We start from the raw sequence: 22,994 nt of genomic DNA on the forward strand, positions 1-22,994 counted from the left end.
AACTCTAAGGTGAGGTCTACACGACATTAACACACACACACCAAGAACTCTAAGGTGAGGTCTACACGACATTAACACACACACACCAAGAACTCTAAGGTGAGGTCTACACGACATTAACACACACACACCAAGAACTCTAAGGTGAGGTCTACACGACATTAACACACACACACCAAGAACTCTAAGGTGAGGTCTACACGACATTAACACGCACACATACACACACCAAGAACTCTAAGGTGAGGTCTACACGACATTAACACATACACACCAAGAACTCTAAGCTGAGGTCTACACGACATTAACACACACACACACACATCAAGAACTCTAAGGTGAGGTCTACACGACATTAACACACACACACCAAGAACTCTAAGGTGAGGTCTACACGACATTAACACGCACACACACACACCAAGAACTCTTAGGTGAGGTCTACACGACATTAACACACACACACATCAAGAACTCTAAGGTGAGGTCTACACGACATTAACACACACACACCAAGAACTCAAAGGTGAGGTCTACATGACATTAACACACACACACCAAGAACTCTAAGGTGAGGTCTACACGACATTAACACACACACACCAAGAACTCTAAGGTGAGGTCTACACGACATTAACACGCACGCACACACACACACACACCAAGAACTCTAAGGTGAGGTCTACACGACATTAACACACACACACCAAGAACTCTAAGGTGAGGTCTACACGACATTAACACACACACACATCAAGAACTCTAAGGTGAGGTCTACACGACATTAACACACACACACCAAGAACTCTAAGGTGAGGTCTACATGACATTAACACACACACACACACACACACACATCAAGAACTCTAAGGTGAGGTCTACACGACATTAACACACACACACCAAGAACTCTAAGGTGAGGTCTACATGACATTAACATACACACACACACACACACACATCAAGAACTCTAAGGTGAGGTCTACATGACATTAACACACACACACATCAAGAACTCTAAGGTGAGGTCTACATGACATTAACACACACACACACACATATACACCAAGAACTCTAAGGTGAGGTCTACACGACATTAACACAAACACACACACACACACACACCAAGAACTCTGAGGTGAGGCCTACATGACATCAACATGCACACACATACCAAGAACTCCAAGGTGAGGTTTACATGACATTAACACACACACAAAGAACTCTAAGGTGAGGTCTACATGACATCAACATGCACACACATACCAAGAACTCTAAGGTGAGGTCTACACAACATTAACACACACACACACACCAAGAACTCTAAGGTGAGGTCTACACGACATTAACACACACACACACACACACCAAGAACTCTAAGGTGAGGTCTACACGACATTAACACACACACACACACCAAGAACTCTGAGGTGAGGTCTACATGACATCAACATGCACACACATACCAAAAACTCCAAGGTGAGGTTTACATGACATTAACACACACACCAAGAACTCTAAGGTGAGGTCTACATGACATCAACATGCACACACATACCAAGAACTCTAAAGTGAGGTCTACATGACATTAACACACACACACACACACACACCAAGAACTCTAAGGTGAGGTCTACATGACATTAACATAAAAAAGAAGATGCTGGGAGTCAGCGGTAGCGCAGCGGGTTAAGCGCATGTGTTGCAAAGCACAAGAACCAGCGTAAGGATCCCGGTTCGAGCCCCTTGCTCCCCACCTGCAGGGGAGTCGCTTCACAGGTGGTGAAGCAGGTCTGCAGGTGTCTGTCTTTCTCTCCCCTTCTCTGTCTTCCCCTCCTCTCTCCACTTCTCTCTGTCCTATCCAACAATGACAACATCAATAACAACAACAATAATAACTACAACAATAAGGGAGTCGGGCGGTAGCGCAGTGGGTTAAGCGCAGGCAGCGCAAAGCACAAGAACGGGCATAAGGATCCCAGTTCGAGCTCCTGGCTCCTCACCTACAGGGGAGTCGCTTCACAGGCGGTGAAGCAGGTCTGCAGGTGTCTGTCTTTCCCTCCCCCTCTGTCTTTCCCTTCTCTCTCCATTTCTCTCTGTCCTATCCAACAGTGACATCAATAACAACAATTGCTAGAACAATAAAACAACAAGGGCAACAAAAGGGAATAAATAAATAAATAAATAAAACTACAACAATAAAAAAAAGAAGATGCTAAATTCTAACTCAGATAACAAGATGTAAAAGACGTTGGAAGCATCACATAGTTGGCGTATTGCACCAAAGTAAAAGACTCTGGGGTTGGCGGGGGGAGAATACAGGTCCAAAAAGGATGACAGAGGACCTAGTGGGGCTTGTATTATTATATGGGAAACTGGGAAATGTTATGCATGTACAAACTATTGTATTTACTGTCAAATTTAAAACATTAATTCCCCAATAAAGAAAATTTTTAAAAAGCATCACATAGCCCCATGATGTGCAGACAAGAAAACAGGAAAGAGGCATTTTGTATGGCTGGATCATGGCTATTCTGATGTGTCTCCATCAGTCTTGAAAGAGGGGCTTTTTTTTCCTTTAAAGAATTCTCTGTGGCCTGGGAGGTGGTGTAATGCACAAAGCACTGGATTCCCAACCACAGCTGTGAGGCCCTGCAGCACATGTGCCAGAGTGATGTCTTTCTCTCTCCTATCTTCCTCATGAGTAAATTAATAAATTCTTTAAAAAAAAAAAAGAAATCCCCTAGGATATTTATTCCATGGAATACAACTCTGTGATCAGAAAAGATGATTTTGTGCCCCTTGGGACAAAGTGGATGGAACTGGAGGTGATGATGCTTAATGAAATAAGACACGAGAGACAGCGACCAGATGGCTCCACTCATACGTGGAGTCTAGAGAGCTGACTTACAGGAACTTGCCAAAAAAGAAAAAGTCCAAGCAGAACAGAAGCCAGCAAACTGCAAGACCTGTGAGAACTCTGATGGGTATCTTTGGGAACTGGGAGGTGAGGACACAGAACTCTGGTGGGAGGTGTGGTGTGGAGCTATACATTGCGATCTGACAGTCTAGTAGCAAACTACTGATAACAAGTAAGACATATAAGTAAGTAAAAATGAATAGTAAAGAAAAAAATCCCCAGGAAGAGAAGATTAAAAAAACAACACACACTCCAAGGATGGCCCACTGTCTCCCCTCCTCCACTCCCCAGGTATGGCTTTCAAGGCTGTAAAAAGCTCACACCTCCGAGCTGGATGGGCGGTGGCACAGCGGGTTAAGTGCAGGTGGCACAAAACACAAGGACCAGCGTAAGGACACCGGTTAAGCCCCGGTTCCCCACCTGCAGGGGAGTCACTTCACAGGTGATGAAGCAGGTCTGCAGGTGCCTGTCTTTCTCTCCCCCTCTGCCTTCCCCTCCTCTCTCCATTTCTCTCTGTCCTACAACAACACCAATAACAACAACAGTAATAACTACAACAATAAAATAACAAGGGCAACAAAAAGGGAATAAATAAATTTTTTAAATTATTAAAAAAAAAAAAAAGCTATACCTCGGGCTGTTAGTGGTGCACCTGGTTAAGCACACATTACCAAGCACAGGGACCTGGGTTTGAGGCCCTGCTCCACACCTGCAGAGGGTCTGCTTCACAAGTTGTGAAGCAGACTGTCTGCAGGTGTCTATCATTTTCTCCTCTCTCAATGTCTCTGTCCTAATTTAAAAAAATTTGAAAAAACCCTTTGGAATATACCTAAAATAGACCTACTAGTTTTTCCAAAACGGAGACCCCAAATCTTCATCTGCAATATTCATGCCTTTAGGTTCATGATTAGTCAACAATTTGTTCTGCTTTCTATCTTAATTCTTTTTTTTTAAATATTTATTTTATTTATTTATTCCCTTTTGTTGCCCTTGTTGTTTTATTGTTGTAGTTATTATTGTTGTTGTTGTTGGATAAGACAGAGAGAAATGGAGAGAGGAGGGGAAGACAGAGAGGAGGAGAGAAAGACAGACACCTGCAGACCTGCTTCACCGCCTGTGAAGCGACTCCCCTGCAGGTGGGGAGCCGGGGTTCGAACCGGGATCCTTATGCTGGTCCTTCTGCTTTGCACCACCTGCGCTTAACCCGCTGCGCTACAGCCCGACTCCCCTTAATTCTTTTTCAGCCACCAGGTTCCAGACGCTATCATGATGCCATCATGATGCCAAGCTGACTTTGCAGGGCAGACGACCCCACCAATGTGTCCTGGAGCCCCACTTCCCCAGAGCCCTGCCGCACTAGGGAAAGAGAGAGACAGGCTGGGAGTATGGATCCACCTGTCAACACCCATGTTCAGCAGGGAAGCAATGACAGCAGCCAGACCTTCCACCTTCTACACCCCACAATGACCCTGGGTCCATGCTCCCAGAGGGGTAAAGGACAGGGAAGTGGGCAGGGGTAGATGGCATAATGGTTATGCAAATAGACTCTCATTCCTGAAGCTCCAAGGTCCCAGGTTCAATCCCCCACACCACCATAAGCCAGAGCTGAGCAGTGCTCTGGTTAAAAAAAAATAGGGAAGCTATCAAGGGAGGGGATTGGATATGGAACTCTAGTGGTGGGAATTGTGTAGAAATGTACCTCTCTTATGCTATGGTCTTGTCAATATTTCCATTTATAAAAAAATATATAGAAAAAAAAAAAAGAAAACATGGCCACCAGGAGTGACGGATTCATAGTGCCTGCACACAGCCCAAGCAATAACCCTGGAAGCAAAAAAAAAAAAAAAAAAAAAACCTTGCCTTCAGCACAAGCCTGTAGAACCTACACTCTGTAACATGACGGGCCCTCTGGAAAGCCTCCAAGTAGCCTGCTGTAAATACTTTCCAAATATCTAATCCCTTGACTCAGTGAGTCATCCTGAAAATCATTAACAGAACCAAACATTATTTCCAAAGCGTGTGTTTACTCTGATGTCTGCTCTAAAGAGGACCCTCAGAAATCCTCTTCAGTGGCTGTAGCTCCAAGGAATGATGGCACGTTCTGGCCAGAATGGAGACTCACCAAGATAAGCAGCATCCTGGGCTGGGGGGGAGACGACACCTGAGGTAAACGAGGACATGGGAAACAAAGGCAGGTGGACTTGGACCACAAGTCGATTCCCGGATGTCTGTCTGTCTATCTAACTACCTTCTTTTTTTTTTTTTTTGCCACCAGAGTGCTATATCACTGGGGCTTGGTGCCTGCACAATGAACTCTCCACTCCTGGTGCTTATATATTTTTTACAGGACAAAGAGAAGCTGACAGAGGAGACAGAAAAGGAGAGAGGAGAGGTATCTGCAGCCCTGTTTCACCACTTGTGAAACTTCCCCCACTGCAGGTGGAGAGCAGGGGCTTGAACCTGGGTCCTTGCACTTCATAATGTATGCACCCAACTGGGTGAGCCACCACTCAGCCTAACATTATTTTATTTATATTTATTTTTCTGCGGTAATGGGGATGATTCTTTCTTGTATTTCAAATCAAGGGAGAGGGAGCAAAGGGGCCAGGCAGTGGTGCACTCAGTTAAGTGCACACACTACGATGTGCAAGGACCCAGGTTCAAGCCTCCAGTCCCCCTGCAGGGGGAAAGCTTACAAATGGTGAAGCAGGGCTGCAGGTGTCTCTCCGTCTCTCTCCTGCTCTATCTCCCCTGCCCCTTGCAATTTCTCTCTGTCTCTATGCAATAATAAAAATTTAAATAAATAAAATAAAAACAATGATGGTGCTTACCTGATATAATAAAGGTTAAATAAAATAATTATTAAAAAGGGTGAGGGAAGGGCCCAGTGGTGGTGCACCTGGTTAAGCGCACACATGACAGTGCTCAAAGACCTGAGTTCGAGCCCCCGGTCCCTACCTGCAGGGGGAAAGCTTTGCAAATGGTGAAGCAGGGCTGCAGGTGTCTCTCTGTCTCTCTCCCTCTCTATCACTCCCTTCCCTCTTGACTTCTGGCTGACTCTGTCCAATAAATAAATAAAGATAACAAAAATTTAAAAAAAAAAAAAAAGGTGAGGGAGAGAGACAGATAGAGACCTACCCAGCACTGCTCCACTAAGCATGAAACCCCCCCTGGTTCCTGCGGCCCATGCGGTCCCAGGGCTTGAACCCAGAGCCTTTTGAATGGTAAGGAGCATGCTCTACCAGGTGAGCTATGTCTCAGCCCCTCGTCTCCACCCCCCCTTTTTTTTATTGCCACCAGGGCTATTGCTGGGACTTGGTGCATGCACGACAGATTCACTGCTCCCAGGGGTCGTTTTCCCCATCCTTTTTTATTATTTGATAAGACAGGGATAACTTGAGAGAGGAGGGGAGAGGGAGAGAGAAAGAGACACCTGCAGACCTGCTTCACTCTGCATGAAGAGCTTGCCCTCTGCAGGTGAGGACTGGGTAACTGAACCCAGATCCTTGAGCACGGTAACAAGCACACTAAACTTGGTGCACCACTGCCCAGCCCCACCAGCCTGTTTCTGTATTTTTTTTTAAATATTTATTTTATTTATTCCCTTTTGCTGCCCTTGTTGTTTTATTGTTGTAGTTATTATTGTTGTTGTCGTTGTTGGATAGGACAGAGAGAAATGGAGAGAGGAGGGGAAGACAGAGAGGAGGAGAGAAAGATAGACACCTGCAGACCTGCTTCACCGCCTGTGAAGCGACTCCCCTGCAGGTGGGGAGCCGGGGTTCGAACCGGGATCCTTATGCCGGTCCTTGTGCTTTGCGCCACTTGCGCTTAACCCGCTGCGCTACAGCCCGACTCCCCCGTTTCTGTATTTTAACAATCACATCCAAGGATCTCGAATCTGAGAAACTGTGTGGCTCGAGTCTGTTTCTCTCTCTGGGTTCCAAGCTCTGAGGACCGGCTTGAAGTTGAGCGGGTACCTTCTTGATGGTGCTGAGATTAGCATTCCGGGCCACGGGGAAGTTCAGATACACCCCTGTGGGCAACAAGAAATCCACTGCCACACTCTGGTTCTCCTCTTTGGTCCAGAATTCCATGGGGCAGTCAACCCCAGGGGGCATCCTGCCCCTCACTTCTGAGATACCAGCTGTCCTGAAAAAAAAAAAAAAAGCAAAGGCAAATGAGCCCCCACAGGTGGGCCAGGGAGCCCTCTGGAAGAACCATTTAGTCTACTGTGTCCTTTTGTTGTGGCTGGACAGACAGAGAGAGAGAGACAGGCCAGGCAGTGGTGCACCTGGTCAAGTGCACACGTTACAGTGTGCAAGGACCCAGGCTAAGCCCCTGCTCCCTACCTGCAAGAGGAAAGCTTCCCAAGTGGTGAAGCAGGGCTGCAGGTGTCTCTCTGCCTCTCCATCTCCCTCTCCCCTTGAAAGACAGAGACAGGAGGGAAGACATCACAGCACCAAAGCTTCCTCCAGCATGGTGGGGAAGCACGGGCATTATCCAGGTGAGCTATGTTGCCAGCCCAGAGGAAGCCATCAGCAGACAGGTGGTCAGGACTCCTGACAGCAGCAGGCTCGCCTGAGAGTCCTAGGCCTGCCTGTGGGACAGCGTCCATAGCTAGCCTCCCTCAGCCCATCCAGGGCGGCCTGTAGTTCTCACTGCCCCAGTCTACTGTCTCAGAGGCTGAATCATTTCTCATCTGTCTGCACCCCTCAGTCTAGGGCCCCAAGTTCAAGGCATCAGCAATTAGCAGACCCCCGGCCAATCCCCCCACCGCCCAGGGAATACAGACTCATGGGAGACAAAGCTCAGGAATGGCTGGATCACTGAGACAACCCAGAATTTGAGAAGGGTGAAGACTTAGTTCTCTGAAACTTTTAAAGCAGAAATCAGTAACTTAAGTGGCTTTCCATCATGAAAGAGTTTGTTATTTTTATTGCCACCAGAGTTATTGCTGGGACCTGGCACCTGGACAATGAACTCACTGCTCCTGGTGGTCATTACCTCACACTCTTTCCCCCTTTCTTTTGATAGAACAGAGATAAACAGAGAATGGGGTGGGGGAGAAGGAGAGAGGGATGGAGAGAGGCCTGCTGTAAAGCTTCCTCTGCAGCAGGGGCCAGAAGCTTGAATTCCAGTCCATGCTCATGGTAATGTGTATGTTCAACCAGGTGCACCACTGCCAACCCCAGAAACAGTTTCTTTCTTTCTTTCTTTCTTTCTTTCTTTCTTTCTTTCTTTCTTTCTTTCTCTCTTTCTTCCTTCCTTTCTTTCTTTAACCAAAGCACTTATCAGCTCTGGCTTATGGTGGTGCAAGGGATTGAACCTGGGACTTCAGAGCCTCTGGCATGAGAGTCTCTCTGCATAACCATTATGCTATCTTCCCCCAAGCAGTTTATTTGCTTCTTCTTTATTAGTGATATAATATTAATTTACAAAATTGAGACAACAGAGGTATAATTCTGCACCATTCCCACCACCAGAGTTCTGTGTCCCCATTCCCTCCACTGAAAACTGCAGTGGTTCTCCCAAGGACACAGACAGACATAAGCTAACTATTATTTCTCTCTGTGTGTGTGTGTGTGTGTGTGTGTCCATATCCATTGTTTTCTATGGTTCCATCTTCTCTTCCTTCCTGTCACAGGAGAAGCAGGAGGGGGGGAGAGAAAGGAGAGGGGGAGAAGGAATCAAAGGCTGGCAAATAGCTCACTTGGGTAGTGCCTTGCTTTGCCATGTACAAGACCCAAGTTTGAGTCTGGCCTCCACCACATTGAAGGAAGCAGAATTCTGTGCTGTGGTCTCTTTCACTCTCCTTGCCTCTTCCTCTCTATCCAAAAGATAAGAGGAAGAGGAGGAGGAGGAAGAGGAGACCAACAATGATGACCACATAGTAATTCAGATTAAATTTTCTGTGGCCCAAAAGGTGGCACGGTGGATAAAGCATTGGATTTTCAGATTAGATTTTCACCAGAAACTGTCTGTCTGCGTGTAGCTTGCATACATTTACAGGTGAAAATTAGGCTCAAAGGCCTGAGTTGTTCTAAATATACTAAAAAGTCCTGCAGTAGAATGATCAATTCTCAATTTATACAGAGTCAGAGCCTCACATTTCTGAGTTGTAGCCCCACCCAATTTTTTAATTTAATTTCCCTTTATGAGAGCATGAAGCACTGCCCACCACCTCTGGAGTCCCACATGTGATGCTGGGGATGGAATTCCCGGGCTCCAAGTATACAGCCAGCTACTCTGCCGGTTACTACCTCCCCACAGTCTGACTCCCACACACTTACGAATTAAAATGAAAGAAGGTATTTTAAAGCTCCTTTGCTCAAACACACTTTCCACAGCTCAAACGCTCAAGAGTTACATGTGAGGTGGTGGGTAGTGGGTGGTGGGACACCTGGTTGCCACGTGCAAGGACCTGGGGCTCCAGCCCTGCTCTCCACCTGTGGGGGGCAGGGAGCTTATGAGAAGTGAGGCAGGTCTGCAGGTGTCACTCCCTCCCCCTCTCCCCTCACTCTATTTCTCTCTGTCCTAGCTAATAAAAAAAGAAGGAAAGGAAAACTGGCCACTCACCGGGAGCAGTGGGTTCACAGTGCAGGCACTAAACCCCAGAAACAACCCCAGTGGCAATAAAATAATGAATTAGTTAAAATAATTACATGTGGGGGCTGAGAGGCGGCTCACAGGCTCAGGCATGTGCCTTGTCAGAGGTGTGGCCCAGGCAGGAGCCCCAGCACCACGTGAGAGGAGCTCCACAGGGAAGCTCCAGTGTGGTCAGTCTGTCTACTCATCTAACTGAAGCAAAACGCAGAGCAGGAAGAGTGAGAAGGCTCGAGCCGGGATCCTTACGCCAGTCCTCGCACTTCGTGCCACGTGTGCTTAACCCGCTGCGCCACTGCCTGACCCCCTATTTTAGTTTTTTACTTATTGGATACTTTGTGTGTGTGTGTGTCTTTTCTCCAGGGTTATCATTGGGGCTCAGTGCTGAGGCTATAAGTTCACTGCTCCTGGTGGTCATTTTTCCCATTTTATTGGATAGAACAGAGAGAAATTGAGAGAGATGGGGGAGACAGAGAGCAAGAGAGAAAGAGAGACACCTGCAGACCCGCTTTGCCACTTGTAAAGTGTCCCCCTGCGGATGGAGTGCTGGGGGCTTGAACCAGGATCCTTGTGCAGGTCCTTGTACTTAATACTATCGACTTTAACTAGATGCACCAAGACTCAGCCCTAGACGAACACACATTTCTTTTAATTTTTTTATCTTTATTTATTGGTACAGACAGCCAGAAATTGAGAATGGAGGGAGAGACAGGGAGGAAGAGAGACAGAGAGATGCCTGTAGCCCTGCTTCACCACTCACAAGCTTTTCTCCTGCAGATGGGGACTGGGGGCTCAACCCAGATCCTTGTGCTTAACGTGTGACATGTGAGCCCAACCTGGTGTGTCGGCACCCAGCCTCTGAACACACTTTCTAATGTTGACTCAGTGAGATGCACTGGTTTTCCCTTTATATTCCCCTCCTTTTTTTTTTTTTTTTTTTTTAAAGAAAAGTACTGTCCTGCAGTCACATCGTCCTGGAGTTAAATGACTTCTAACACTAGCTGGAAGGAGACGCTCGGTTTCTGGGAGAGGTTCCTTGAGTGTCTTGCCAGTGGAGCCCAGGCTTCACCCTTGGTGGATGCAGGAGCTGTGCTGGGAACAGGCCACACCAGCCCGGCGCCCTGCTGCGTTACCACTGTTGGGATCCGCTTCCTCTGGTTATAGAACCACATCCTACTTGGGGTTCCTCTTTCTGAGAACGGCCAGGCCAAAGTCTTCCTTCTTGGTTCAAAATGGCAGGGGCAGTCAGGAATCTTGCAAAGTCCTGACACTGCTCAGCTGTGTCACACTCACTGCTGTGGCCACACCTGGAGAGTCGAGGCACTTTTGCCCCTTGTCCGTCTGGAAGCATGAGCCCGTGGGACTCCAGCCATAGGACGAGGGCTCTGAGATAATGCACCCTCGACCCCAGGTGTTACTGCTATGGCAGCCAGCTGGGATTCGAGGAGTACATTTACACCAATGCTGACGTCTGGAGATGGGGCGGCAAGTGAGGCCGGACAGCATATGCCTTACCAGGGATGAGGCCCTGGGCCACCAAGGGACCTGCAAGGAGTGTGGAGTAACATCTGAGGACCCTCCCTCTGCTCTTCCTCTCTGCTGGTCTCTCCCTCTCCTTTTTCTCTCTAAGGATACAGAGTTTAACACTGGCTCAGGGAGGCCACTCAGCAGTAATGTCCAGGCAGACGGCCACGGGTCCATTCTCCAGCAACACACTGGCTAAGTGAATAGAGTCAGAGAGATAGCGTACCGGGTAGCGTGTGTGCCTTGCCGTGTACGTGGCCCTGGCACCTGGCACCCCAGAGGACGCATCATGGTAATGCCCATCTCCCTCTCCCTCTCTCTCTCTCTCTCCTGTACAGAGATGTCCCAGGACTGGTGAAAATATGCATGCCCCCGCTCTGCCAATAAGTAAATAGATAAACAGATAACTCATTCCTGCAGGAGACTCAGGAGGGTGTGGATAAGGCATAGTCAAGGGCTAGACAGAGGACAGGAGAGAAGGGGCACACCCTCCTCTGTGGACACAGGATGCATACTCACAAGCCATACTCTCTGTGAAGTCCACACCTGGAGGTGCAGGCGGCAGCTCATCCCAGGACAGCAAAACTGCACCGAAGACGCAAACGGACACAGACACTTTGGAAAGCGGCTTGACAGTATGACGTGTGCCCTACAGGCCAGCAAGCCCACTCCAAGGTGTGTACACACAACACACAACAGCACACACGCCTCATCTGACACTCACAACAGGCTCTTGAAAAGTGACTTTAAGTAAGACAATCTATAACAAGTCCATCTTCTCAAACGGCATCGCCTTGTTCCATGTCAGCTGGGATTCCTGTTTCCTCTTCAACATTATAATGAATCACACTGAACAACATGTTATCCAAGGGCCCACCTGTGGCAAGGGATGTGTGCAAGGACATCTACAGCATTCCTGTCCCCAGTGTTCAGGCCAGACACTTCCCAGACACACAAGACCAGGAGAATGGAAAAATAAACCGCGCTCTCCTCGCCAGTGGAATACGAGGCAGGAACGACACTAAACCATCTACAAACACAAAGCTGAGACATGTACACATCACCCTCAACCACAGGGACTAGCCTGGCAGCCTGCTTGGTGGTGCGTGTAGTCACTGGGCATCCCTTCCTGGCCACACTGGCTCTGGACGGATACATGGATATCAGGTCAGTGGAAGGGGCTTGACATCTGGATCTGGGGTGAGCGAACTCCCCTCTGGGGTAGCAGAAAAGACAGGTTTTTTACCTGCACCTGTCAGTGACCAGTGGTTGCCTCCAGGTATGGGAGCTGAAGAGAGACCAGCCTGGAGGGAAGCCAAGTTCAGCGTGTAAGCTGGGTCCCGAGGACACACTGACTCTTTGGGTGCAGCTGTCCGAATCTAGACTCTGTCAATCCTGTCAGCCTGCTGCTTTTCTTCCTTTTTATTATTATTATGTTTTAATTTTTTATTATTTATTTATTCCCTTCTGTTGCCCTTGCTGTTTTTTTATTGTTGTAGTTATTGTTGTAGTCACCATTGATGTCATTGTTGTTGGATAGGACAGAGAGAAATGGAGACAGGAGGGGAAGACAGAGAGGGGGAGAGGAAGACAGACACCTGCAGACCTGCTTCACCGCCTGTGAAGCGACTCCCCTGCAGGTGGGGAGCTGGGGCTTGAACCGGGATCCTGACGCCGGTCCTTGTGCTTTGTGCCACCTGCGCTTAACCTGCTGCGCCACCACCCGACTCCCTATTATTATTATGATTATTTTATTGCCACAAGAGTTATTGCTGGGGCTCAGTGCCTGTTAGAAGAATCTACCATTCTAGCTGGCCATTTTCCCTTTATTTTTACTTATTCATTTTTTTATATTATTTCATAGGAAAGAGAAAAATTGAGAGGGGAGAGGGAAGGAGAGAGGGAAAGAGACACTTGTGGCTCTGCTCCAGCACCCAGGGAGCTTCCCTCCTGCTGGTGGGGACAGAGGGCTTGAGTCAGTCGTGCGCACATGGCAGCGTGGCAGTGTGCTTGCTCAACTAGATGTGCCACCAGCCAGCCCTTTCTTTTCTTTCTTCTGTTTTTCAACCCCAAAGCAGTCTTAATTGGGCTTTCTGTCACTGGCAGCTGAAAGTTTCTATTATCTGCAATGTAGCTTTCACTCATGGAGGCATCAAGGGAAAAGGGCTTTGTCTGGAAGTTGGGCTGCTTGTAAAAGCTGACCCCGTCCTTCCTGCTGACATCTCAGTACCCGGAGTCGACACCTGACGACCCTGCAGCTAGATGGTGACCCCGCACCTCTGACTCTTCTCCCCACGGTTCCTAGATCCTTTTGCAGAGGTCAGTGCTAATGTCACAAGAGGCTCCAGATGGGGCATGGCGGGACAGCCTCTGAAGAATGTTCTGGGTGACAGGCTGTCCCTGGAGTTCACCGACAGCTCATCGTTAAGCTTTTGGGGTGACGGATGTCTTCAGACTGCGCAGGAATACCAGTCTCCTGAATCTGGATGCAGGGACTCATAATCCTGGCCGGCACTTGCACATCACTGGATGTTACTTGCATGTCTGTCATGCAGTCTTCTGTACATTTCATTCACTTTGCAGCAACTTCTCTCTCAGTTTATTTTCTTATATTGGAGACTGCTACTCTTTTTAACAATAATGTATAGTACCTTATGAGTGCTATGACCCTGGCATGCACAGAGTGTCACAGAAGCAGGGAAAGCTCTGGTGTTATGGCATTTCTTCCTTTCTCCCTCTTCCTCTCCACATCCCACTCTTTCTGTCTCTCTATCTGAATGAAGATCAGTCTGGAATCATTGAAACTGTGCACATGCAAGAACCTGGCTTGCAAAAAAAAAAAAAAATTGCTTGGATGGAAGACCCTGGCTTGCAAAGAAAAGAAAATTTGCTTGGATGGCAATAAAGATTCTGGCTTGGGAGTTCATCTCCCTTGGACGTCAGAGAGAGCTGCTCCCATGGCCTGTGGTCTCTGCTGTTGCGTGAAGGCCAGCCATTCTGTTCTCTGGATGTGGCCTCGTATCTGTCTCCTGGCTTTTAGTTTCTCTCTCCGGAGTTCTGAAAGTTGAAGACAATGTCCCACAGCATTCCACTTTTGTGTGGTATATTTTGTCAGTCACCGCGCTGAATAGTTAGGAAGTCCTTCAGTTAAGGCTGAGTTTCTGTCTCTTCGCCGCTTCCCCTTCTCCATGTCTCCCCTTCCTGTACTTGAGTTCACATGAGAACTCCTAAACTGATTCTCTAAATTGCTTATCCTCCATTTCCTAGTTCCATCTCAAGTTTTTGTGCTCAGCTTTCTAGCAAGTTGGTGTTCTTTTTCTTTTTTTTCTTCCAGGGTTATTGCTGGGGCTCGGTGCCTGCACCATGAATCTACTGCTCCTGGAGGCTATTTTCCCCCTTTTCATTGCCCTTGTTGTTTTATTGTTGTTGTGGTTATTATTGTTGTTGTTGTTGGATAGGACAGAGAGAAATGGAGAGAGGAGGGGAAGACAGAGAGGGGGAGAGAAAGACAGACACCTGCAGACCTGCTTCACCGCCTGTGAAGAGACCCCCCCCTGCAGGCAAGGAGCCAGGGGCTCGAACCGGGATCCTTATACCGGTCCTTGTGCTTCGTGCCATGTGTGCTTAACCCACTGTGCTACCACCCGACCCCCGCAAGTTGTTTTTCTTTTCTTTTTCTTTTTCTTTATTTATTACTGGGTAGAGATAGAGAGAAATTGAGGAGGAGGAGATAGGGAATGAAACAGAGAGACCCCTGCAGCCCTGCTTCCCCACTTGTGAAGCTTTCCCCCTGCAGGTGGGGACCAGGGGCTTGACCCCAGGTCCTTACACACTGTCATGTGTGTTCAACCAGGTGCACCACCACCTGGCCCCAGCAAGTTTCCAATCTTCTGTCTCTTCTGTCAAATTCACTGTTCCTGGCAGCCATTTCCCCCCACCACCACCACCCTTTTTTTTTTTTTGACAGGACAGAGAGAAACTGAGAGGGAAGGGGAGAGAGAGGGAGAGAGACAGAGAGACACTGGCAGCCCCACTTCACCAGTTGTGAAGCTTCCCTGCTGCAGGGCTTGAACCTGGGTCCTTGTGAACTGTAACATGTGTGCTCAACTGGGTGCACCCCTAGCTAGCCCCCTGATTTTTTTTGCTCTGTTTGGATCTTTCTCGCTAAAAGCCCAGGTTCTGTGGGGATGACCTATGGCTGCTCGTTCAAGTTTGAGAAGGAGGCAGGACAGCTGTCTCTTGGGGGCAGGGGCTGCTCATTCTCCTCACCAAACCCCTGCCTTCTACCCTTCCTGAACACCACCTGCAGGGATGGACATTTTCTGCTGGGGTAGAGGAAGGAGCTAGCTACCTGGTCCTGTGGGGTGAGAGAGGGCTGTGTGTGGCTCCAACTCGGTCTCTCTGTCCGTCTGTCTCTGTCTCCAGATTTTTGCACATGTGCAATTTCACCACTCTGCTCCACATATTTTTCAGAGAGCAAAGACTTTAAGCCAGCCTTCCCATTTTTAGTTTCCCGCTTCTGCACCCATCTTCACGAGCTCTCTGCAGCCTCCACATCCTTCGTTTCCCGCTTCTGCACCCATCTTCACGAGCTCTCTGCAGCCTCCACATCCTTCGTTTCCCGCTTCTGCACCCATCTTCACGAGCTCTCTGCAGCCTCCACATCCTTCGTTTCCCACTTCTGCACCCATCTTCACAAGGTCTCTGCAGCCTCCACATCCTTCGTTTCCCGCTTCTGCACCCATCTTCACGAGCTCTCTGCAGCCTCCACATCCTTCGTTTCCCGCTTCTGCACCCATCTTCACGAGCTCTCTGCAGCCTCCACATCCTTCTTGTTTTTTGCATAGCCTGCTCTCACCCATGTTACATGAGTGATTTCACCACTCGTTTCCCTTTTTTCCATTTACATAAGAAAAAGACACAGACAGCACCAGAGCTTTCTCTGGCGCCACAGCACTTCCCGTGTGGTGGCGGGCCTGGAGCAGGACTGCATGTCTGGCAGGGCAGGCTTCCCACCTAGTGCACTATCTCTCGTGCCACTGTAGCTTCCATTCTTGGGGCCAGTGGAAACATCAGCTTGCGTTCACATTTCTGCTTGACCATACATTCACCCCCCGCTTTCTACCTACAAAATATTTGCTCACATTCCTATTCTTCTAACATTGACTTCTTTATTTTTAATTTACAATAGAGATAGAAAAAAACTGAGAGGGATGGGGGAGGGAGAGAGAAAGAGAGACACCTGCAGCACTGCTTCACCGGCAGCTGGGGCCCAGAGGCTTGAACCTGGGTCCACGTGCACTGCAACATGTGTGCTCGACCGGGTGTGCCACCACCTGGTCCCACAAGCACTGACTCTGTGCTTTATGAAGACGCTCTATCTTGGGAGTCAGGCGGTAGCGCAGCAGGATAAGCACATATGGTGCAAAGCACAAGGACCGGCATGAGGATCCCGGTTCAAGCCCCCGGCTCTCCACCTGCAGGAGGAGTCGCTTCACAGGTGGTGAAGCAGGTCTGCAGGTGTCTGTCTTTCTCTCCCCCTCTCTGTCTTCCCCTCCTCTCTCCATTTCTCTCTGTCCTATCCAACAATGACGACATCAACAACAATAATAAGTACAACAATAATAAAAACGAGGGCAACAAAAAGGAAATAAATAATTATAAAAAAAGAAGTTCTATCTTTCTTATTCCTTTACTCTCATTTTAGTGGGATTCTGAGCAAGAGTGAAGATAAACATGCAGCAATCGACTGCTTCTGTGAGTATCCATAAAAATATTTAATAAAAAACAAGCCCCAAACTTGTTCCCCCGACCTCAGCTGGCAACTCAGCAAGGGACACACAGAAGATGCCCTGGAGGAGAAGGGGCAGTGGTGGCAGCCCTGGCCGAGTGCACATATCACCTAACGTGTGACAATTCAGCCAGGGCCTACTCCTCACCTGCAGGGGAAGCTTCACAAGCAGTGGGAATTGCTGCACGTGTCTCTCCTCCATGCTACCCCACCACATTTCTAATCCTCTATAAAAAATAGATATCCCCAGGCAGAGGGTAGGTAATATAATGGAATGCAAATGAACTCTCATGCCCGAGGCTCCCAAGAACCAAATTCAATCCCCACCATATGCTAGAGATGAACAGTGCTCTGGTAACAACAAATATATATATATCCACCAGGAACATTGGGGTGGTGCAGACACTGAGTCCCAGGGATAACCTTGGTGGGGCAAAAAAAAAAAAAAAAAAGTCTGTGAGGGAACTTCAAGGAACAGTACAGAAGAAATATGCTTGCCATCGCTTTGATTTTGCAGTTTTATAGTAAATAGTTTTTAATAAATAAAAGGTATGAGGGTTAAAATGACTAAAAGGCATCTTCTAAAACAACGCAGACGCTGTGACACCTATGCAGGTGCACGTCATCCATGGGTTTTGCTTAGTTCTAGGAACTCCTGGGGTTCTACCTCCAGAGGGAGTCAGAGTGGGGTGGGCATTGTGTGGAAGGGATTCTAGGCAACAGGTTACAAATTCTGCTGAATACTTTGGTCTTTGCAAAGAGACCCACAGCAAGTAAGTTTGGGAAGCACAAATGAATATCTAGAAACATGAAGCGGGGTGTGGGGAGATAGGACAGTGGTCATGCAAAGAGATTCTCTTGCCTGAGGCTCCAAAGTCCCAGCTTCAATCTCCAGCACCCCCATAAGCCAGAGCTGAGCAGTGCTCTGGTAAAACAAACACACAACAACAAAAAGCATGAGGTGTGAGTAGTAGAAAGACAGCCAAGTGTGACATCACCTTGTAAGTCTGTGCCTGATTCCATTTTGAAAAGTTGCTGCTTCTGTGTCCAGAGAAAGAGCCCTGTGCTCAGAATGCCCCACAGCCAGCAAACTGGACCACAGGTCAAGCGTCTGAAAGCTCGCTAAGCATCCCTCTACCCAGCACACAAGGCGTGGCTCAGCCAATGTGCAGCTTGTATCTGTGGCCTCCTCTCCTCACTGCATAGCTGAAGGATGGTCCCAGGATGATCATATGGCCCATGCAGTGCCGCCAACTCTCTGGAGAGACACTGTCTCTCACTAAGGACTCCTTGACAGACAACAGCAAGTTAGCAAAAATTCAGTCCACTCTCTGTGGTGGGGAGACAGTTTTCCTCTCCCCAAAGAGGCCAGCACAACCAACCCCACCATGTCCGGAGTACGTCAAGTTCCCAGTGCTCCAGTTCACTGCGCAGCTGCAGGCTCCTGGCAGCAAAGTCAGGACTCTTCTCAGGCAGCAGCCCCTCCTGGCAAGCTGCCTACACGGCCTCGCACTCACTCTCCCCGCCCACCCTTAGCTCCTAGCACAGATTTCAGCTTCCTTTGGAGGTTCCTCTTTGGCCAGACAGTCAGGGAGCCTGGCTATAGTTCAAAGTCTTAACCCAGCTACAAAATAGCATCTCTTCTTCTACCCAACCTACCTCTCTGGAGCGGCCTATGGGAGGCCAGCAGCTGCAAAGGCTCCTCTTCCTGGCAGACTAACAATGCGTTAAACTCAGTGAGCATCATTCCAGCTTTGCCTGACTCTGGGCACATTATCCATCTGAAAAAAGAAGAAAATATAGTTTATTTAGGTATGTATTTATTTACTTTAGAAGAGCACTGCACAGGTCTGACTTCTTGTGGTGCTGGAGATTGGACCTGGGACTTTAGAGTCACAGCCCCAAGCCTCCTGCATAACCACTGTGCTACCTGTCCAGGTCAGAAGGAGATTTTTATTATTACTATGTATTTTTTTACCACCAGGTTATAAATGGGGCTTGGTGCTTGCACAACGAATCTACCACTTGTAGAAGCCCCCCCCCCACTTTTTTCCCTTTTATTTAACAGAACCAAGAGAAACTGAGAGGGGGAGAAAGAGATAAGAGAGGGAAGGGAAGGCACCTGCAACACTGCTTCATCACTCATGAAGCTCCCCCTGCACATGGGGGACCAGAGGCTTGAAACCAGGTGTCTGTGCACTCTATCAGGTGTGCCACTGCCCAGCCCCCAGAAGAAGAAGGTGGGGAGAATATATCATTATCATCATCATCACCGGAGCACTGCTCAACTCTGGTTTAAGGTGGTGCTGGGCATTGAACCTAGGACTTCAAAGCCTCAGACGTGAGAGTCTCTTTGCATAACCATTATGCTACCTCCCCAGCCCAAGAAGAAGATTTAAAAAGGGAGTCTCAGAACTGTGTTGTCATCCAGGACTCTGGCTGCACAGGGACTATCCCATGCAGGCTCCCTTTCTGCAATCCAACCTCATTCTGTTAGGCGGAACTGTCTTACTCCCTGCATTTGAGCACCACAGCCCCCTTTGGCGGCAAAGAACAAAGCCTGGAGGTATTTCCAGCCTTGACAGGAATATATGCACGTGGCTCAGACTTTGGCTTCGCTGGCTACTCGGCTTGGGTTTTGGAAAGCAAAGTGTGTGAGCTGCTCAAGGCCGCCCACAGCTGTGTGTGAACTGGAGGTGGCCCTGGAGCGGGTGGTCACTCACACCATCACACCATCCTGCCCACTGGCGAAAAGGCTGGGTGTGGGGGCATGACTGTACCCTGTTGTTTCTCCCCTGCTCTGGGAGGGATGCGCCTGAGCTCCAGGAGCTCAGCGAGCCGGATGCCAGCAGGGCCTGCCCCTTCCAGCACTGGTGCGCCCTCCGCACTGCTCCGCACAGCCCGAGACTCCTGCCCGGAGCCCACACGCAGCCCCAAGACCAGGCGCAGGACACCTAGCCCTCGGTTCCTCCACAGACAGAGACCAGACTCAAGAAATGGAGGGAAAAGTACCTGATCCCCAGGGTACCCCCGCACCACCCAAACACTCTGGCCAGCGGGACTGAGCGAGGCCCTCACCCAGCGTCCAGGAGACTGACCAGAGACGGGGCGGCACCGTCAGCTGAGTGAGAAGCCGCTGCTCTGCAGCCCGGGCCCACGGGACCAGCACCGACGGGCCCGGCAGGGAGATCCCACCCTGCTTCATCGCTGGGAAGCCAGATGCCAAGGCACCTTGGTCTAGGCGGGTCGGGAAGCGGGTCGGGGAGCGGGGCGGGCAGCGGGGCGGGCAGCGGGGCGGGCAGCGGGGCGGATCGGGGCAGATCCGCCGGGGCTGCCGGAAGCTCGGGACCCGGCGTCACCCGTGGGTACTAGGGCACCCTCGGGTAGGAGGGCTGCGGATGCGGGAGACGCGGTGCTTGGCCCGAAGGGGGGATGCGCCCGGCCAGCGCTTGGCACCCGAAGAGTAAACAGCCCGCCCCGCAGGGGCACGCCAGGCTCTGCAGCAAGGGCGCAGGGTACCCGCCCCAGCACAGGGACCCGGCACAGGGACCCGGCACAGGGGGCCCGGCACAGGGACCCCGGCACAGGGACCCCGGCACAGAGACCCCGGCACAGGGGGCCCGGCACAGGGACCCGGCACTGGGAATCCGGCACAGGGAACCCGGCACAGGGAACCCGGCACAGGGAACCCGGCACAGGGAACCCGGCACAGGGACCCCGGCACAGAGACCCCGGCACAGGGGGCCCGGCACAGGGACCCGGCACAGGGAATCCGGCACAGGGAACCCGGCACAGGGAACCCGGCACAGGGAACCCGGCACAGGGAACCCGGCACAGGGACCCGGCACAGGGACCCCGGCACAGTGACCCGGCACAGAGAACCCGGCACAGGGACCCGGCACAGGGACCCCGGCACAGGGTGCGCAGGGCACAGGGACCCGGCACAGGGACCCCGACACAGGGACCCGGCACAGGGACCCCGCCACAGGGACCCCGGCACAGGGACCCGGCACAGGGACCCGGCACAGGGTGCGCAGGGCACAGCCCCGCCCGCCCGCAGCGCAGCCCGGGGAGCCGGCTCCCTCGCTCCCAGCCGGTGCCCCGCCCAGCGCGTCCCTCCTCCCCACTCCGAACCCCCCGGCCGGGTGCCCCCTGCAGCCCACGTCCCGGGACCCCGGTGGCCCCGAGCGGACAAAGCCGGGCGCCGCGCGGGGACTGGGACCCCGGACGCCCACACAGGTGGGCTTCGTACCGGGGCGGGGCGGGGCAGTTCTCCCTGGAGACGTTGCCCGGGGGACCCGGCGGGTCGGGCGGCGGGTCGGGCGGCGGGAGCCCGCGGGGGTGCGCTGGGCCCTGGCCAGGCCGGCGGGGCGGGGCGGGGCGGGGCGGCAGCGCCTGCGAGGAGGGCAGGGCAGGGGCGGGCAGAGCAGGGGAGGGCGCGGCCCAGGGCGGGGCCTGGCGCGGGCCCAGCGGCCAATGCTCGCCTCCCCAGCGGAGCGCCAAACAGGGGGACCCTTGCTGCAAAGCCCCCCCCCACCCCCATGCTCCCGCAGGGCCCCAGGGACTCCAGACCCGAGCGCCCAAACAGGGGAACCCTTGCTGCAAAGCCCCCACCCCCACCCCCATGCTCCCGCAGGGCCCCGGGGACTCCAGACCCGAGCGCCCAAACAGGGGACCCTTGCTGCAAAGCCCTCACCCCCACCCCCATGCTCCCGCAGGGCCCCGGGGACTCCAGACCCGAGCGCCCAAACAGGGGACCCTTGCTGCAAAGCCCCCGCCCCCATCCCCATGCTCCCGCAGGCCCCGGGGACTCCAGACCCGAGCACCCAAACAGGGGGACCCTTGCTGCAAAGCCCCCGCCCCCATCCCCATGCTCCCGCAGGCCCCGGGGACTCCAGACCCGAGCGCCCAAACAGGGGACCCTTGCTGCAAAGCCCCCACCCTCAGCCCGCCGCTCCCGCAGGACCCCAGCAGCCGCCGGAGCCTGGGTGCAGCCGGCCCGGCCCCTCCCACTTTGCAAGCCAAGGGTGGAAAGCACCTTCTGCAAAGGGAGAGACACGCCGCCCGCCCAGCCCCTTCCCGCCCCGGGACTCAGGGAAGCACCAGGAAGGGCGGGCGCTGGCCGGGGTCACCCCAGGAGCTGCGCTCGCGGGTGCTGGGCGAGCTGAGCGCCGGCCCCTAGGCTTCCCTCCCTGTCCGTCGCAGCTCCCTTGCTGTGTGGGGTTTAGAAAAACAATGGAACTTTTACCAGTTTCTGCAACCCCAGAAGCCGTGGGTGCTGGCAGGGTGCTTCAGTACAGGGACACAGAAACACTCACCCGTCACCTCCTCCCCACCTCACCTCCACACCTGACAACAGTGCTCTGTACTTATGCACACCTCCCTGGGGGTGTGCAACGCCAGGGCAGGGAACTGGGCCTCATTGCGCACAATCTCACTGCAGTCCCAACGCACAGTCCCACCACACAGCCCCACTGCACACAGTCCCACCACACAGCCCCACTGCACACAGTCCCAATGCACACAGCCCCACTGCACACAGTCCCACCACAGTCCCACTGCACACAGTCCCATTGCACACAGCCCCACTGCACAGTCTCACCACACAGTCCCACTGCACACAGCCCCACTGCACAGTCTCACTACACAGTCCCATTGCACACAGCCCCACTGCACACAGTCCCACTGCACACAGCCCACTGCACACAGCCCCACTGCACACAGTCCCACTGCACACAGTCCCGCTGCACACAGTCCCACCACACAGTCCCATTGCACACAGCTCCACTGCACACAGTCCCACTGCACACAGCCCACTGCACACAGCTCCACTGCACACAGCCCCACTGCACACAGTCCCACTGCACACAGCCCCACTGCACACAGTCCCGCTGCACAATCCCACGGCACACAGCCCCACTGCACACAGCCTCACTGCACACAGCCTCACTACACACAGCCTCACTGCACAATCCCACTGCACACAGTCCCGCTGCACAGTCCCACAGCACACAGTCCCACAGCACACAGCCCCACTGCACACAGCCCCACTGCACACAGCCTCACTGCACACAGTCCCACTGCACATAGCCTCACTGCACACAGTCCCACTGCACACATTCCTACTGCCCACAGCCCAACTGCACACAGTCCCAC

General features: G+C 51.6%; 1 protein-coding gene across 2 annotated transcripts in view; it reads right to left on the bottom strand.

Moving 5' to 3' along the window:
* PIK3CD (phosphatidylinositol-4,5-bisphosphate 3-kinase catalytic subunit delta) overlaps window positions 1-22,994 on the bottom strand; it is a 70,872-nt gene that overhangs the window by 19,404 nt on the left and 28,474 nt on the right. Inside the window, exons 1-3 of one of the 2 annotated variants that reach the window (XM_060170934.1) lie at window positions 21,091-21,203; window positions 18,498-18,619; window positions 6,898-7,069 (exon numbers count right to left, since the gene is read on the bottom strand). In XM_060170934.1, the coding sequence (XP_060026917.1) occupies window positions 6,898-7,038 (141 nt within the window). In that variant the 5' untranslated portion in view covers window positions 7,039-7,069; window positions 18,498-18,619; window positions 21,091-21,203. Of the gene's footprint in view, window positions 1-6,897; window positions 7,070-18,497; window positions 18,620-21,090; window positions 21,204-22,994 lie in introns of those variants that run through there. The other variant, XM_060170933.1, reaches the window with a different exon arrangement.

Source organism: Erinaceus europaeus, chromosome 13 (genome assembly GCF_950295315.1).
Source record: "Erinaceus europaeus chromosome 13, mEriEur2.1, whole genome shotgun sequence".
Lineage (NCBI taxonomy): Eukaryota > Metazoa > Chordata > Mammalia > Eulipotyphla > Erinaceidae > Erinaceus > Erinaceus europaeus.